The following is a 19,293-nucleotide window of genomic DNA, read 5'->3' as shown; positions in this document are numbered from 1 at the left end:
GGTTGTAATTGAGAGCAAATTCAGAAGCTATTCAGTTCAAGGAACAGGGCATAACTTGATTTGCAGAGCTCTCCATAAACAGAAATATAATATTTTGCATCCAAATAATCATTTTTAGAAACATTTAATGCTGCATGGTTTTGATTTCTTTTTAGTTTTGATATTTTGAATCTGGGAAATAATTAATATAACGTAATGTAACATAACATAACATAACATAACATAACATCATAACATAACATATATTTCCTATAGCATAGGAATACAGATTGTGGCTCAGTTCTGGTCTGGTTTCTGTGACTTCTAATTTCATGCCAGTTACAGGGGTAAAATGTAATGCTCCAAGGTAATATTCTTCTTCTGAAGATCTTCTCTTTTCCTGTTTGTGCCCTGTTTCTACCCCCAGCTATCAAGTATCATACATCGGGTGCTACTGAAAAGTTCCATTTCACTTTCTCCAGACAAGCCTTAATTTTCAAAAAAGATTTAACAAAAAAAGAAAGATTTTTTTTGTCCCAACAGAAAGTTCCAGCAACAGCAGCGGCTATAGACAGTAGGGGATTGTGTTCTTGTTTACAAATCAGCTTTTTCAGGCGTAAAACACGTACTTTGCCAGTACACCTCTCAAACTCATTGAATAACACCCAGAACTGAGGACCTGTTTCTGGTTTTGAAGGAAATACCTACTGTAGTGGACAAATATCTTTATTGTTGTCTTCTCTCAAGCAAAGCATCCTGTGTAATTACATCTCTGTATCCTCTTTATCCAGCTCCTCTTCTGTTATGCTCACATGCCTGCAATGCCCATTTCTCCTCCAAATCTGAAACTCACCAATCCCTGGAAACCCCTTTAATTTATTTTTCTTGACATTTTCTCCCTAAAACTATGACTGGAAAAACTCAACTATCACATGTGTTCAAGGTCATTAACAGAAAGGCCGTAAGGTCTTTAAGTAATATTTAAAAGCCTTTTCTAATCAGGGCAGGTGCTTAAGCAATGCAAAGACTGGTTAATATGCATTTTGCACAACTCTAGCTCAAGTGCAGGAACACTGTAACCATTAGAAAGTGTCTAGGATATACATATTATTATGTTACAGCTTTTCAAACTCTTTTTGATTCCTCCTAAATGTTTTCCAATGGAAAAGCGAGTCCTTACACAGCACACTGAAGGGTCATGGCAATTTGCTTGCCTTTCATTTACTTGTTGCAGATTTCCTATTAGTAGGCTGTGAACCACAAGTTGAAAACTGCTGTGTTAAAATGGATAGTATTGCTTCTACTATATTTTACTATTTTACTATTTTAATATTTCATTTTGCTGAAATGAAACAAAACCATTGAAAATAGGAAACTTAGGTAAACTCATCTGCAAGGACAGGCAATGAGGACCTAAAGGAAATGAAAGATCCATTATGTTGTGAACTGCAGAGATCCCTGAATTACTGCTGACCTCAATGGTAAATCCACCAGCTACAGTATTGTGTAAACTCATCACTATCAGTTTTCAACCTATGTGGACTAAAGGGAAGACATTGTGGATGTCTCCATGCCTATAGCTCTCTTCATGCATAACCAAGTGGTTCTACTTAAAGATCATCACAAACTGACTCTCCACATATTTTACTTCCTCCTGCCTCAGTTGCACCAGTCCCCAATGATGAGAGCAGAGGCTGGTTGTGAGATGTGTTGCTGTTTCCAGAAACATATCAGAGATTCTCCAGTGGGCACTGAAGCAAAAGGGTGCAGCCTACAGTGTAGATATTCAATGCTCCCTTGCTTTCTGCACACATATAATCTCTTTTTCACATAGTCCTAATCTGGTTAATTCAGATCACTGAAATAGAGGAGGCCTACTCCTTCCACCTTCCCAGATTTCCATTTCTTTTAACTGCAATGGATCTGGAATTGTTTGAAACTCTCCTGGTACATGTATTATTGTTGTTGTCTTAATATTAATGACATTTCTATTGAGTTCATGCTGTGTACAGGCAGTACAACACAACTGTGACTTGCTGAGGGAGGGAAACTGGTATGCTAAGCATATATTTGATAACAAAAAGCTGTAGTATGATGTACTTGCTAATTTAAGGCACTAATGAAGGCTTTGGTGACTTCATGCTGTGTGTTCTTGGGATACTTTGTATGTCTATTGTAGGAACATAGTTTGTAGTTAGAAAGAATGTCTCTGAAACACGAAAGTAAACTTTCCCTTCACTTAAAGGCATTTATTTAGAAGCTTTCATCTATAGAGATCAATAGTGCTGATTCCAGTTCACTATTTTTATGCACTGCTTATTGCAAAATGGTGTATCTTTTATCAGACTGTTCCCTGCTGCAGAAGAAATGTTCAGAAGTTGGCAGTGCAAATGAGTAGTCAGAAGACATTTTCATCACTTTAGGAAATACGGCAGAAAGGATGTGTAACATGCGTAAAAGTAACTGTAATAGAAAGATATATTGGACAGATTCTCTCTCAAGCAGGTCATGGTATTGGGCAGGCCAATTCGTTGCTGACAGATCTAGCAAGAGGTCCAAGCTATGTAGGATGTTTTCAGTGCATTGAAAATCACCTTTTTACAAAGCTAAGGAAAAAAAAGTAGTAACAGTGTAGTTATTGCTGTGTTATGCTCTTATTTAGCTGTGGGAAGATGACTGGTACATTGGAACTGATACATTTAAAGATACACTAATAAAAATCAAATGTATGCACTGTAAGAAAGATTCATACTTTGCTGCCCACAAGATTATCTCAGTTGTGATATTAGCCTAACTTCTGTGATATGTTAACCTAGTTTTACAAATCCTTATCCTATGTATTTGCAAAGACCTTGGTTCTGCTGGGTCATGCTAAAAGAGCAGAGCTCTGCGTTGTTATTTTGGAATCGTGGCAAGTAACAGCGGTCATCCTTCTTAAAAGTCCTCCCCTTGGGAGTCAAACAGATATTTGGATCAAAGTCAAGCACACTACATCCAAGTACAAATATTCATAAAAGCTTAATCATAGGAAATTAGGGTATTTTTTGCTTATCAGAAGATCTCTACTACAAGGACCGTTTTCAAAAAGGAAGCTTGTCTGGGGAGGGTTTTTTTCTTTCCCAAACACTAGCCACAGACTTTTTTCCAAGCTCATGAAACCCACTGCTTATTCCTACACTGTGCTCTTGTTTTCAGATAAAAAGCATTTAGCCATGGCTAACAGCCACGAAGGAGGGCTTGTCCAGTTTTCTCTGATATATCACTCAAGTCTTGTTAATGTCTGTTTTGAGATTAACAGTAAAAATGCCTACTTTTAACAATTTTATAGGAACGTCCTTTGTTTCTCTATCATACAGTGACATTTTTGCCCTTTCTATAATCAGAACAAAAAACTAAGGTCAAATTAATATCAAAGAAAATATACATCTTTTTAAGAAAATATGCACACCTTGGCTAAGATTTTTTAGAAATGAGTGTCCCAAAGTTAAGCTAATCCATACAAGTATCTATGGATTTACCTTAGGTTTCACAAACCACTAGTGTTTCTTTCTTCCTCAGTTACATACATTCATGCAAGTGAGAACATGAGAGGTTTCCCATTGATTTATAAAAGTTAAATCAAGCTATCATTTTCAGAAAAAGATCTATGTGGAAAACAGACTCACTGCTTCAGTGCATGAACAGTGACTAGGGAAGCAGAGGTGAAAGATTACCTTATCTGCAAGACAAACCAAGCTCATATCTCCTGACTGAAAAGTGGTTGACATGCCAGCGGTTCATAGTTGATCAAGGTGACGAAGGGATTTCCAAGCTAACTAGAGCCCAGTGAAAAATATTTTTCTTCAGCTCAGAGATAGAGGTGGAAAATCAGAAACGGTGCAGAAAAGCCATGTTGGGTTGACCCAGTATGATTTCTCCCTTTTAGTTTTTAGCAACAAAAAATAAGGAGGACTGTGTCATTTTTTTAAGGGAGAATGAAAATGTCATGTTTCATTTTCATTTTATAGCTGCATAAAAAGTCTTCCTTGTGCCAAGCAGAGGCTCCAGCTGGGGAGACTGCAGATTTGTAGAGGCAAGCTGGGACTTCAAAGTTCTTTTTGCAGCTTTCAGCAAGGCTCTTACCTGTCAACTGCACTGTAAAACTGAAAACTGAACTCTGTGCATTTGTCTATTGAATATCCAGGTATAACGGGTTTTTTGGAGGAAGAGGTCATTGGACAAAATCATAAGGCTGTTTGTAAATGGCTTTTTTCCCTCTGAGACCCTTTTGAAAAAACCCAATTAGGAATTCCTAGAAAGCAGTATCACAAATCCAGAAGAGGGCTTTCTGGTCCACAACAGTCATATCATAGGAAGATGCATACCAGAGTATATCTTCAGTGAGAAGTACAAAGAGCATTTTAAAAGGGAGAAATTCATTTTAAGAGGATTCATTAATATTTGCTTTTGCATTGAATGCTTCTCACAATCTTCTTTAAGCTTTTTCAACACAAAAATCTGTGCAGGATTCAAGCTTTATTTTTACCCTGCAGCTCACCTTTAAGCTTGCTATCATTTATGAAATTGGGGGAGTTAATTATTTAATGCTTAGATGTTTTGAAGACAAAAAATACCAGACAGGCAGTATCTACTACTATTACTACAGCCACAGTAAGGTTTAAAATAGCTAAGAAATGTGCCTAACTGGAGTTTAAATTTATAGTTTTAGTAGGACTTTTAACTCTCTCAGGACATTTTTGCTGCAAAGCTTTTATTTCCTGAACATCACCTGAGCTGAAAAAATTTAATTAAGTATGAGAACCTAGAGATAGTTAATTTCATTCATTTGTATTAGAACATAATTTTCCACATAGAGTAATAATGCAGTTCATTTTTTTTCCTAATTATGTCATTTTAGTTTTATTATCTCTTATTTTATAAGCTGCCATTTACTTTTAGACATATTTATCAATACTATCCTAATTCAAATTTGATGAAGTACGTTGTAAAATTACCTTTGCTTTAAGGCTGAAGTCTCTACAGAAAACTGTTTCTGGTAAAGATATATGGTTGGTGTGAGTATACTTATGCTCAGAAGAGCTCCACAACACGTTGACTTTTCTTCTTTTCTAGGTAGCTATAGATTTCACTGCATCAAATGGTGATCCTAGGAACAGCTGCTCACTGCATTACATCCACCCCTATCAACCCAATGAGTACTTGAAAGCATTGGTAGCTGTTGGGGAGATTTGCCAAGACTATGACAGGTAAATAACCACATTTGATAACAGAGTTGTCTTTAGAAAGTATTTTCACAGTGTGAAATCAATGACTGCCTGCTGCCAGCTGCAGTAGCTCCATGTTTAGTAACTTAAGAGAAATGACTGCACATCAGAAAGATTAGTCGACCTTAACATGCTTTTGAGAGTGACAGTGGGTTTAGATTAACTTCATGGTAATGAAAGGTCCAGTTCTTGGCCATTTGGCTGATACACGTGTTAAGTTTCAGGTTTGCATTCACATGCCAAAATTGCATGCTTGAGTGGATTTTTCATGTGCGTTAAACTTGAAGCCTATTTTGCAGATGCTGATAGCATCCTTTCTGATATGCTTGGGAGTCTGGTTCTGTCCCATCCTACAGAAAAGTGATCCCAAGATGTTGTGTTTGAAACTGAATTTGTAGTTGCTTAAACTACTTAGTGACCATGTCTATTCTTAGAAGCAAATGTGTGGTCTTTTTCAGCATTCTTCTGGTCTGTTGAATATTAGAGTCTCTTCTAAAATAAAAATTAAAAGATAGTGATAATGTGTGCACACAACATACTTTTAAATAAATAAACAAATGCAAGTAATTGGGACAAATATGCTTTGATTACATTATGTACTTCTGTTGCTTTCAAATAGGCTGCCTGCTTTTATCAAATTAATTGCCCATTATTAATCTAATTACCAAGTGCATTTCCTTTAAATGTTCTTTCTTTGTTGGTGAGGAATAGTATCTTACACAATTATTCTTTCTAATCTTTGCACATGTAATAGACATCCACCCACCACTTTGCCATATGTAAATACTAGATCTCAAAAAAACAATGGTATTTCCAGTCAGATTTGAATTATACTTTCTGTATAAATTGTGGAGAGACTTAATACTGTGGTTTGCATGTTACATGTCACATATACCAATTAGCCTGCTCAGAGGCACTCCCATTTGCATGGTAATGAAATGTCTTCTCAAAGAAGACTGAGGCAAATACTACCCTGGTATAATTTCTGTAAGACTTTGATGGTCAAACTTAGCCAATGAGTTTGAGAAAATTAATATTTTATTCTAAGTGACCTGACAATTCTTCAGTGATTATCCAGTAATTTAATAATTACTAACAATAACTCAGATGATTAATATAATTCAAAATAGGGAAAGGAATAGAAAAGGCTGGTTTATGCACACAGATTATTTGATTTTATCACTTAAGGCATATTTTTTAAGAAAATTAAATAGTTAAGTGGTACAGTCCCTCTTGTATGGAGATATTAATCCCAAATTGGGATTCTTCTCTCAATACAGCATATTCCAATCAGTACAAAAAATAATGGCCAGTCATCTTTTAAATTAGATCATCAGCATCATTCAGTTCTATTGTACTGCAGAAAATGCCTATTGATGCTAATCAGCACAACTAAGGTTGTATGAGCTACGGACTAGGGCTGAACAAAAGCCAGATTTTTTTTTTTTCCCAGAGAAATATCACCTTTCTGGCATGTGTTTGACCTGTACATGCTCTCAAGTTGTGACATTATATATTCCCATGGGCAAGTTGATTCAATGTGGTCGATGCTTTCTGATCAAAATGTCAAGTGACAACCTTTTGAATCCAGCAAACTGGAAATTAAAACTTATAATTTCTCTAAAGAAGAAAAGAAATTAGGAAAAGCAAGCCTTCACACAAAATAATCTACAGGTTCTATACAGGAGTTATTCTTCTGTTTAGTTGCAACCTTGAGATGTATGAGCATATACAACCTATAAAGCAAATCTTCTGTATATACATTTTTTAAAAAAAAGAGTTTCAAATTCAGTAAAAATCCGAAATGTGGCACAGATCCATAACTGCTCCAGTGAGCTCACTTGTGCTTCAAATGCTGGAGTAGGATTTCTGCTTCCAGGTTAAGATCAGACAGAACTGAAAACAGAGGGACCTGCTGAACCTAAGAGCTGTTTAGAGCCAGAGTGTCATCATTTGCACAGGGGCAGTAAGATTAAAATATGAGACCACAAAGATGCCAGTGCACTTACCTCAAGTTTTATAGTTTGTACCCATCAATTATCTCAAATAAGCAGAACTGGCTGATTTCAGTCCAAACCAAAGAAAATGGATCTCAAGATTAATGTATTTACATCATATGAAAGAATAGTTGGAATAAAGTAAAATCTGTTGTTTGCAATGCTTTTTTGCATTCCGATAGCACAGCTGTTGAATGCTAAGTACTTTTGCTACACATATATGAAAAGACTGCTTTTTTATACTTTAAAAAAAGCCTATAGCTATTACTTAAAATGCTTCTGTAATTAGAAACATTCAAATTTATTTTTAATTTAGGAGAAATTAGATTTGCAAGTAATATAGAGAGAGACTACAGGCAAAATCCAAAATTTTCTTTTATATAATCTAGTTAGTTCTGTTGATCAAGCCAAATCTTCTCATAATCTAGGTTTCTGTACATATCAGCCTAACATAATATATCCCTATGTAATTAATGCTCCAAATTAAGTGCTGCCTCACATCCCTTGATACAGTGGAATAATCCCTGCTCCTCCAAAAGTCCATTTATCTGTATGGTTCAGAGATTCCTGAAACAGTTAAATGAATAGTGCCATTCTGCGTAGTTAAGCGTGAAAGAATATGATTCATTATTTCATCAGCAATATTCAGAGAATGAGAAACAGACTTTGATTATTATCCGGATTGTAGAAATGCTGCAGTCCTGTAGGAATAGGCCAATCTGATAATGGTATGGGAAATGGAAGAGCTGTTCACCTGCACAAAAGACTTAATACTTTATCTATATGGTGGAATTGTTTCAGGCTATAACAACATTTGTCATAAGAGGGAAGATAAAGTTTGTATGTGATATAATCAGTGGCTAAGCAACAGCAGCAATGGATCATAAAGGAGGGAGAAACATTCATTAGTTTTAAGGAATTAGGCTCTAAAATGTAGTTAAAAATACTGGAAAGGGGAAAACATTAAAAACTTATTATTGAAAATATTTGGTAAAATAAGCAGACAGCTCCATGGAGAAGAATTTATTTTAAGATAAATGAGTCATGAATGTTTAAAGATGACATCATGAAGCAATAAGTGAGAAATATATATTTCCATTTAAACATTTTCACAAGCTTTCTTTTATATTAAGAATGATATCACTGGTATCATTTTACCTTGAAATTGAGCCAGTCTACTCCACCTTTTTGTAGCATAGATGAACAGATGAAAAGGATGAAAAATCATTGAGCACTGAAGAGTTTAATATTAAAAGGATCTGCTTCTGTATCATTCCATATTTATTCTTTACCTCAGTAATTTCAGTATTGAGTTCTCTGGATTAGAAGTCAAACTAAGTGGTTTCTGACGATCAGCAATATCAGCCTAGCCTGGATCCTGAAAAATAAGTTGATCGCTACCAAATGTGCATATATTCCCTCTACACGTTTTGAACAATGAGTTAGCAAGTGTACTTAAGGTAGATGAGGTTATACTTAGCTCTCTGTGCATGATGGCTGGTGTAGGACTTCTAACCTTCACCGACTCTGAACAATGGTTTTGGCCACCCTTTTGTTTTGGAGCCTGGTGGAGACCCCTTCAAGAGAATATTATTTTCAAAGGATAGATGGCAGGTGTCTTTTCTGGTTGAATACCCAGATATGAGGAAAGACAAACTTATTCATCAGTTGAAATATCAGACCTGTGGACCAAAATTTTATAAAGCCATGAAACTCCGGTAGTTATATAGTAATAATTTTGAATGTGTCCTGTTTTCCATGGCAATGATTCCCCAAATACTTTTCATTTGTATCACAAAACTGCCCCCCCTGCTTTGTAAGCCAGAGAAGCCTATGGCTAAACTGAGGAATCAGGGAATGTTTCCTTTCGCCTGTGTCCCAGCGTAAAGTCTGGCCACATCCTGACTGCAAGTCAGGACCTGACCTACCTCTTCTCTCTTCCCCTTCTCATATCCTGGCTTTCATCAAAGGGAAACAGAGTTATGTGGGCAGGGAGGAGCTCTCGTGCTCTGCAGGAGGATGTACCATCTGAATAACAGCAGGGAGACTGCGCCTGTGAGCCACACAACGCAACACAGCTGCCTTGTATAAGCAAGAACCAGTACTCAAATAGTACTGAGATGTGCCCTCAGCACATATATGTGCACATTGACAAGTCTCTTTCCATTATTATAAACTAATATCTATAGATAAACAAGTACTATTCCCAAGATAGCTGCAGGTGTGCTGTGAATCTCACATGTAAGCACCTAGAGCTATATACCTAGACACACACACACACATATATATGTATTTACAACTAGAGTTTTACTCATGTGTGTATAAATATATCGGTATGCATATAATATATAGGTATTATATGTACTTATATATGTAAAATATGTATGGTTAACACTTAACCATGCAGTAAAAAAATTGATTTCTCTTTTATGCTGTTTTATAGCTTCCCTCTCTGCAGAGCAAAGCCATAAGTCACAATAACAACAGTGCACACAGTTTATTAAAATGGCTGGTCCTTTGATCTTAATGATTTGTTTTACCGGTGCTGGAATACAACCAACTATCTGTGAATGTAGCTCATCTTTCATTCTGCTGTGATTGCTGTCTCTGGCAAATGAAAAAAAAGGGCTGAAATGGGACTGTAAATAGCTTGTTTGTAAGGATAAATGCTGTTACATGCACACAATGCTAAAGGCTGAAATAATTCCTAAATGATCTTACATTATTACAGGTTTTAATGATGATATTGTGAGTAAAGCTCATGGCAAGTCTTGAAAATCTGCTCCTCAGTTTACGATCTGATTTCTGCAGTTAGTAGCTTTCCTTTCTCTTCTGCTTATTAAGAGTCTCATTATATGACATTAAATATTTATCTTTGCATTAAAACCTCTTTTTTGATTCAGCAAGATACTAGAATTTATTATCTAATCCCATTGAATTCAGTCCGACTCAAACACCAAAGTATTATGCAAAATATAGATGGCACTAAGATGGAGTTAAGTGTCTGAGTGTTTGAACTTTATTCTTAATCTTTTGCCCCACAACCAAATGTTCAGTGCCTCCTATATACCTGGATGATCTTTATGATTCATTTTTAAATATAGTTTTATATTTGTGCATACCTTCAGAGTTCTTCACTGGGTTAATAAAAAGTGCTCACAAACGTGTGAAAATCAGCTTTTGTGTGGTCAAATCAATACTGATACCTCGAAAAAGACAAAGGTTAGATGTGTTTTATCAAATATTTTTAAGCATTTGTTGCATTGGATATTTATGGAACTTCCCATTCTTGATGGGCCATCCCCATTCTGATCTATGCACTCAACTCATGATTCCATGTGTAGTTTTATAAAATGATGTCATAAAATTGGTCTTCATTTTATTTGTATTCAGAATCTATTTCAAAAACTAGTTCTTAATTATTTTAAATCTCTGTGTCTGTTTATCCACTCTTGCAGATCCTGCAGATTTTTTTTCTTTCCAAGAGCCCTTGAAACACATGGAGATAAATTTCATTGTTTCATGACACTAATGTCCTTTTTCATTTAGACAAATAGCCTCCTTAGCTCTAAATACTCAAGTAGCTCCTTAAAACTGACATTCACACTGAGATCATATGTTAACAAATAAACTGCTTGTGTAAAACACACTTGTCTAGCACCTCCCCAAAGGCCACTAATGAGCAAAGAGTACATTATTCCTGCAAAGTGCAGAAATTATTTATGCGTAGAGCTCTGTAAAATACTTAAGAGTGAAAATTTAAAAACTGAGTTACATTCCACAAAATATATGAAAGTCCTGAAGTCAGTGTGAGTTTCAACATTACCTTCTGCAATCAGTGGATTGCAGCAGTAGCTGACTGGATGCAAAAGTTCCTCTTTATGATTTCTTCTTCAGTACTTTAGGCCTGAGCGAGTGTGTTCACTCTGATGGAAAACTGTATATAAAACCTTCCTTCCTTCATGCAATAAAGTGCACTTGAAAATTGAGAAAAAAATTGAAGGAGAATATAAAAAGACCAGGTACTCTTTCAGTGTAGATGTAAGAAGGGAAAAAACTAAGTCAGATGAAATGTCCGTCTGTCCCAGAAACACATTTCCTGAGGTACCTAGAGAAGGGCAGTTAGGGAGGAGAAAGAGGACAGGTATGTATAATGCAGTACATGTTATGGGAGTCATATATAAATCAGTGGGATTGGTCCCAAATACAAAGATCACCATGTACTTAAATGCTGTGTTTTGGATTGGGGGTTTAAGTGGAAAAGAGATCCCGGAGTTTACACCTTGCAGTCTGCTTTATTAATCAGAACCTCATCCCCAAGAATTACTTAACAGGTATTCATCCTGAAGCTATGTCAGAGTTTGTGGATGAAGACTCAGAGAGTTACCTTGGCTAGAGCGATCTGAATTAAGTACCTTCAGGTAATTTTGCCAGACAGAAGGAGGAAAGCAGAAACTTGCTTTGGTTGAGATAGTAGTATAATAGTAGTTCATTAAAACTGGGGCGAAAGAATGATGCCTAGAATAACTGGCACTATATGCGACATTAAATATTTCATGAAATCCCTACATAGAGCTATAGATGTTAAAATTTAATCTACCCATGCAGATCAATAAATAAAAATATGCTTAATTATTAAGCATCTCTCTTTATCACTTTAATTACAGAAACAACCTTTCTGGAGGCTGTTAAGCAAAAAAAGCTGATTAGCATATCTAAACAAGTTTAAAATCCATGGGGGAAAAGACATGAATCTTTTTATTTAGTGCTTTAATAGGACCAAATTTGCATTGACATACAACAGAAAAAAAATAGAAAACAGTAACCTATACAGAAAAATTTGGAAGCTTATGTTTATCAATAAGCTCTGGAGTGGGTAAACATACTCTGAAGTGCTTGGATAACCCAGGATTAGAACTGCACTGTGAAACAGCAATTGCTAATACTTTTAATCACCAAAAAGGGTTGAAAATCCTTGGATTTAACTGTCGAGGACCTAGGCTGGCAAAATTACGTAATATATACATACACATATTTAGTAGTTGCCTTTGCAGAACCTGTACTTGCAGACTGTTGCCACACAGAGGTTTCTACAATCACTGCTTTTTATCCCAAGAATCAGTACAGGAGAATTAGTCTAGTACAACTGCCTTTTCCCTTACCAAGTTTTCATCTTTGTGTCTTCTTTATGCTGCCTCTTCTTCCAGGAACTCAGTTCCTATGCCAGTGTATCAGTCACGAGCAGTCCCTTTCAAGTTTGTTAGCAAAACCACTGCTTCCTCCATGTGATTTTCAGAGACCTCTGCTGCATTCTGTCAGCTGGTAGATACGTCAAAATCTGAACCTTCTGCATGGCTTTTCTATTCAGTCTTTACTATTTCTCAATTCAGCTTGAAATCTCCTCTGAGGAAGAGCTTTGTTCTGTGCAGTACTTGACACTTCTCCAGGACTGTGCAGACTGATACTGTTGGGATTTCTCTGTCAGCATTTCTTTTAGAAGAGAATGACTTGAAGTATAAAATCCTACAAACTTCATGTGAAATTGCATACCACGTACTGCTGTAGAGACTGGACATCTGTGTAAATAAATATTAATAAGTAAATAAGCATAAATAAAGGAGATGGCAAGTTATCTTGCCATTTTCACCGATGCCATCTGATACTGATCTGGTACATCTTTAGTCAACACAACCATTTCCACAATTTCAGAAGCGTGAATTTCCTCCTTGCATTGTTAAGGATATAACTATTCTAGTCATCCACTCCATTATATTAGTATAGCTGAGAAGCAAATTATTCCCATTTAGAAACCCATCTTTGGGGTGAATGACCATCATGTTCTAAATCTTCTCATGCAAGTTTCCCCCCTTACAGAAAGTGAACACCTTTTGCCTGAGTCAACCTTAACAGGATGTTTGTGGGTCAGACTGCTCACAGTTAAAGCTAGGCAATTCTTGTGAATTAGGCTTCATTTACTATTTTACTGTCCCCTCCAAATTATTGTGAAATTAACCTTGATCAGTGATTCCAGATCAGCAGATGAGCAGAGGGTAGTAGCCCATTTCCTCCTGCATATTCAGTGATGCCTAGCTGAATGTTTAGTCATCAGTATATTTCACTTACAATTTTGCTCTAACTTGTTTTGATAGTGTTCTTCATTTTGACTTAATGTCATTTTGATTTTGGTGGAATTATATCAACAGCTCATTTGGTCACATTAAATCACAATATAATCTCTATAATGGTTTTATCCTGCTCATCCTAGAAAGCTCATTTGTATCTTGAGAGCATTTGATGAGAAATTCCTCTGCCAGCACCTCCCTGCATACATATGCCTACACAGTCCTGTATTCCTCTCTTCCCAGCACACCCCTTATAGGTAGGTATTTTCTGATAGAAAATTGTTGCAGAGGAAGGTCTCTGCCCAACCCTTTCCACTGTAATTCATAAAAAAGGACAAAATTATGTGCATACATAGCAAAGCTTTTGTTCTTGTGGTTGCTTAGTGCGGTATACCCTGAAACTTGAAAGCCACATTTATGTTTCAGGGGAGCAGGACCTCACCGTTGTTCAGTCTGGGGTTCTTCATGATCTGCGCCTTATGTGATAGAATTCATCCTGCTGCCTGCAGTGTTGCCTTCAAGTCATGCCAGGTTTCAGACATCTGAGATTACAGCCTGTGTGACAATGACCTTTTCAGTGATGGTACAGTTTTCTATATATGATCTCACAGATATGATAGAGTCCCACTAGATAGATAAGGTTTTGAAAGGTACAGGGACATATGTTCAACCCCTTAAAATACATAGAACTGTCTGGAAACTGCCTGGTTTGGGAAGTTAAATGTAACTCGTTGTAGCTTCTTGCAGCACCCCCTTCCCTAGTTTATTCCCAGTTTAAAAGTCCCATTTCTTTTTCAAGATTCATTTTACTGAATTGGGTCATTCATGTAGGTATAAATCAGGTCATTGCAATTTATTTGTCATCTTGCAGGGAAGCTTGACATTTTGCCTCACCTTCCTGAGTATGCCATTTTATTAGGCTATCCTTCTAGCAAGTGATATATCTCGCTGCCATTTCATTTTGTTTAACCTTCTCCTCCCTCAGGTTCTGATGACTGGTTTTTTTTTTGGTGGGTATTTACTTTTCCCCAGTCTTGGAATTTCTGAGTTCACTTGATATTTTTACCCTGCAGAGCTTCTTTTGCAATTCTTTTAATGTTAACAAGGGGAAGTTTAAATCCATTGTACCTGGATTTGGCTTTGTTTGTTATTTCATGAGTTGATGCCTTTTGGTGGTTAGCTTCAGGGAATTTGTATTCCCCTGCTTTATTAACTATTTTCCTCACAGATGAGAGAGGTATTCCCTCATATTCTTGAAACCCAATTACATGACAGTACCTATTTCTCAGTATTCAGCAGATTCCAGCTCCCCTAAGGTGACTAAGAGCTGTAATTAAAGATAGCGAGTGAATTTTAATGTCAGGATTTTGCACATGATTGTGTAACATCTCTGTGACAGACCAAACAATGTTGCTGTTGCAGTGATTTACCATTGATTTACATGCTCCCAGCTCTCTTTTGTGACCAAGATGTATGATAATCAGTTCATTCTTGCTGCTCCGTTAAAAATCACTGTGCATTATGGACTGGATGCCAAGCCTTGTTAGGTACAGTGAAAGCTTGATTAAACATGCAGTAACCTGGCCAAATGTTGTGTTGTATCGAACCAGGTACAGCCACACAGTGAATATGTGGTGACAGTGTAGCGGTCCACCAGAGAAGAATAGGGGGAGAAAACTGCTGCTGCTGAACTCTTGTGGTCTTTCTGACTCTGGGGCAGGCTGAGAGCTCGACCATAGCCTGACTCTACCCCTGGCCTGTCCTGGAGGAGCACAGGTCGCTGTGCAAGACTGCAAGGTGTGAAGCAAATGGGCTCTGGTCCCTTCCACTTAAATGGTTTTATTTAGCCCTATTCAATCATACAGATCATGTCCTTTGTTTACCTAGCTCTGCTTGCAAAGCAGGAACTGAAAATGTTTAAATATTTCAAATGATTTCTGTATTTTCTTTGGAACTGCTGCTAATCCCTGTAAGCTGTTATGATTCAGAATTTACTGGCATCAAGCCCTTCTCAGATAACTACTAAATAATACACTCAGGAACATGATTCATTCATATGCTTTAGAAAAGAAACACTTAATTCAGCTCATATTCTTCCAGTTCGCTCCCTGAACATGAAAGATTACAATTTTAATTGAGTTTAGAGATGACTCTATTTTGTTTGTGGCATTTGCTGTTTTCTCCTTTTTCTTTTCATTTCCCCTTTCCTCTCTCTTCTCTCCCTCTTCCTGTTCCCATTCCCCTTCCCTCCCTTCTCCCTCTCAACACATTCACACTTTTTCCAATTACATGTGTAACAGACACTCCCATTTTATTTTGGTAACTTGAAATTTCTTTCTAACAGAGGAAAAATATCTGATTTCATCACAGGAAAAGTATGTAGAGCAGAGCAGATCCACCCTTTATTCTTTTAAGATTGGAATTGAAAGTGAAAGGCATAGTAATTGATTTTTGCTGCGTCCAGCATAGTACTTTAAAAACATCTCCCTGGTAATTCTGATCTAACACAAAACCAAAATTACAAGTGACAGCTTAATATCCAAGGATTCTAGTCAGGTATATTCCTTGCAAGAATTTCAAAGAGCTGTAAATTTAAGATTCTTGATCATTTGAAACTAAAAATGGGTTCTTAGTGTTTCATTCTCCCCACCCCATGTTTCTTTCTTTTCCACAAGTTCACTGGGTCATTAGTAGGGCTAGTGCTACTATGTTGCTCTAGCATAAAGTGAGGAGGTTTTCATGCTGAGGCTCTCCAAGGTCAGTTCAGCATCCATACAAATTGCTGCATTGACTTCAGGAGCTTAAAGGTAAGCACATCTATAGCTACATAGCAAAAGGCTTTCATGAGTAACTGGTAAAATGAGTCCCAAACAACCTGTGTAAGTGGCTAGCTAGAAGTTCACCTTTCAGAATGAATAAATAGCATATAGAATGACTTAGGCCTTTTTCCCCCACTTCATTTACTCCATACAATTGAGAACTTAGATTCCCAGTTTAGATTTTTAAAAGGAGCTAATTTTCAGAGAGCACAGTCCTGGCAGCTCTAGTTTTCCTTTCTGAATACAGGTATTACCAGACTGGTGAATATCTAGCTCTGTCTGCAGCATTGTCTATGCCAGCAGCTTCAGAGGAAGTTGCAAAATATTCTCTAATATCTGACTAATTTCACCCAGTGGAAGTTTTATCTGAATTCTCCTCCTTGTTACTAGGAATAGAAAATCCTTCTCAGAATAAAGCTGAACTCTGGTTTCAATGATACTCCCATGTCAGAGGGCACCAATGGTTAATGAGACAGGATTTTGAAGTGTTCTTTATTTTCTCTCCAATCTTTATTGTAAACATATTTCTTACCTTCCAGTAACGCTAGGCTTCCTAGTGAAACAGAAAATGGTATCAATTTTACTAATTTACAAAACCTTGCTATTTTCTCTATTCATCTCTTTTCCTGTCTGTGCAATACAGCTCACTAAAATCTCTCTCCTCTCTGCCCCTATTAATGTATTGATTTGTCATTGTGCTTCCTCTGTTTCCCCTAGATAGCTTGAAGGATGGGTGACTAAAACTGAGCAATGTTCTGAAAGGATATTATGGGATATTCTCAGAATTTATTTTCTGCTATGCATTACATTATAGTTGAGGTTACTGAGGGACTTTTCTCTAACTGGTTGTATTTCTGTTCAGAAGACTGCAGTCTTGGAGTCCTGACAATTCCTTTCTATGTACATTAATTTACATTTACCAATATGAACAGTGAACCTGAACCCTCTCCCTGATTTTACCTTTAGGGTATAACCTAGATCTGCTCAGTCTGGTATCTTTCAGTAATTTATGCCTGTTTGACTGGGAAAAGTACCAGAAGCCATATACATCTATGCTTGCGTGACTACTCATGGCCCTTATATAACCACATATAAAAGTCAAAGTCCAATGCTTTTGCTTTTTTGATCTTCACATGTCAAGTACTTCAGCTTTTTGAAAATTATGCCAAGTTTTAATTTTCAAGGGAACCTATATAAAACAAAGAACAATATAAAATGTGAACTAGACATGACAGAGTAATTTTGTAAAGAGTCTGCCAAGCCACAATCCTCTTTTTCTTACTTGATTTTGCAAATTTCAGGTTTTATAGAACTAGCTTGTTTTTTCTCTTCTGTGTTTCCCTCCTGTCCCTTCAGCAAACTGTCTCCAGCAGGACAGTGCAGGCCTTGCATGTGCCAAGGACTCTGGCTAGGCTTAAACAAAACAAGTCAAAGATCCTGATGTGTCCTGAGGCCAATTCATGACACTGCCCTTGCCATTGTATCTCAGCTTTCTTCCTTCCTCCCAGCACAAACTGCCGATGCTCAAACTGCCATTTGGGAGCAGTCTCAAGCACAGCTGTCCCCAGCACTGTCCCTGGGAAATCTCTGGGGGCTGCTGGTTGGCAGCAGGCAGCACTATGCCAGGAAGACTGCTAACAGACCATGTCTATAGCCAGGTTCCAGGGCTTCAGGCAGGGTCCCAGGCCTATTTCCTGGTACAAATGAAGCCCAAATGCCTGAGCAAGCAACACAAAGGAAAAGAAGACTGGTTCTCACTTTTCTTCTTTTGAGTGAGTTTAAATTACAAAGGAAGAAAAGAAAAGTCATTAGAGCAGATCCCTTTCCTACTTAAATGCCAGGTTAGGAAACAGGGCTGGAGTCTCTGATGCATGCAATTCACCCTTGAGGCAGAAGGAAACCTTCTTTTCATTTTCTGACAGTAGTTTCAGTCCCTGGATGGCCTAACTCTTGACACAGCTTCCAGAAACTGGAAAGCTGCTCTGCTTTCTGCTGCAAGCTGCCATGATAGCCCTGGGTCTGGTAGAGTAGCTCTGTCATGCCTCTATACCATAAGGGATTGTCCTGGAAGCAAGAGAGTCCTTGGCTGCCCTTCTGGGTCACTTTTTCCCTGCTGTGTCTCAGTAGTGCAGGATAAGCAGAATGAGGGCAGCAGGCTCAGCTGCTGGATTTTTTCTCCTATGACAAAGTACGGGGTGGATGGGAAGACTAGAGAGAGTTACTTTGAAAAATATCACTAAGCCCCTAAACTGCGTATTTACTAAAGAGTGAGACCTTTATATTAGCTAAACACCTGGTTTTATGTGATAGGAGGAAAAGTATTGCTTATATTGAAATTTTATTTTATTCTGAAAGCTGTCAGCCACAAATTCTGAGGTGTGGTTAGGGCATAACATGATTATCTTTTTTATGCAAGGGATGTCATGAGTGATAATCAAAAGGTTCCCCTCTCACCTTAAAGATCAAGCTCTGGGAGCACATGAAATTTAATTCCTTGGTCCCAGCAGCTGGAATGAGAATACCAGAGGTATATACCTAAATTCTGGAAAATGAGGAGCTTCCTGAGTGAGGCAAGAGAAAGTACTAAGCACAGGAGCAGATCCTAGGATACCCTTCCTCTCTAGAGCTCGTGCACTTCCCTCTAAAAAGCAGCCACATGGAATCCCATCTTGAGGGGGTACATGATCAAGCTTTACTCTTTCACAAGGCAACGGTAGCAGCAACTAACATTTGCTCAAAAAGTGAGGTGGGAGATTCAGACAAAAAGGCAGGTGTCCTGACTGTTGTGGTAAGGTATTCTGGGTGCACAGTGGGGCTGTGCCACTGTGTGACTGGGAATATGGGGGTCTCACCACCAGAAGGAGAATCCAGGCTGCTGGAGGTACCACTGAGTACTGTCTCTGAATTGCTGCAGAGCAGAAGGTGGAGCTGTAGATACAAGAGTGCCTACACTTGTACACACCCGAGAAACACTGCAGTACAAATGCAGGCACTGTATGGGTTTAGGTATCTCCCAGGTTGGGTAATTGCTGCCAACATCAGCTTTTTGGATTGATTTATTGAACTTAGGCACTTATGTTCTGCCTAAGTAAAATTCTTTTTTAGTCTGTTT

The 19,293-nt window shown here is 37.5% G+C and overlaps 1 protein-coding gene across 5 annotated transcripts in view; it reads left to right on the top strand.

Moving 5' to 3' along the window:
- Window positions 1-19,293, top strand: part of CPNE4 (copine 4) — a 243,293-nt gene that overhangs the window by 198,670 nt on the left and 25,330 nt on the right. For all 5 annotated transcript variants that reach the window (XM_074840046.1, XM_074840048.1, XM_074840047.1 and 2 more), the window contains one exon: window positions 5,092-5,225. In XM_074840046.1, coding sequence (XP_074696147.1) covers window positions 5,092-5,225 — 134 coding nt within the window. The remainder of the gene's footprint in view (window positions 1-5,091; window positions 5,226-19,293) is intronic.

The sequence above is a fragment of the Strix aluco genome, chromosome 1 (genome assembly GCF_031877795.1).
Source record: "Strix aluco isolate bStrAlu1 chromosome 1, bStrAlu1.hap1, whole genome shotgun sequence".
Classification (NCBI taxonomy): domain Eukaryota; kingdom Metazoa; phylum Chordata; class Aves; order Strigiformes; family Strigidae; genus Strix; species Strix aluco.
The sequence above is the reverse complement of the archived record's forward strand: the minus strand, read 5'-3'. Positions and strand labels throughout refer to the sequence as shown.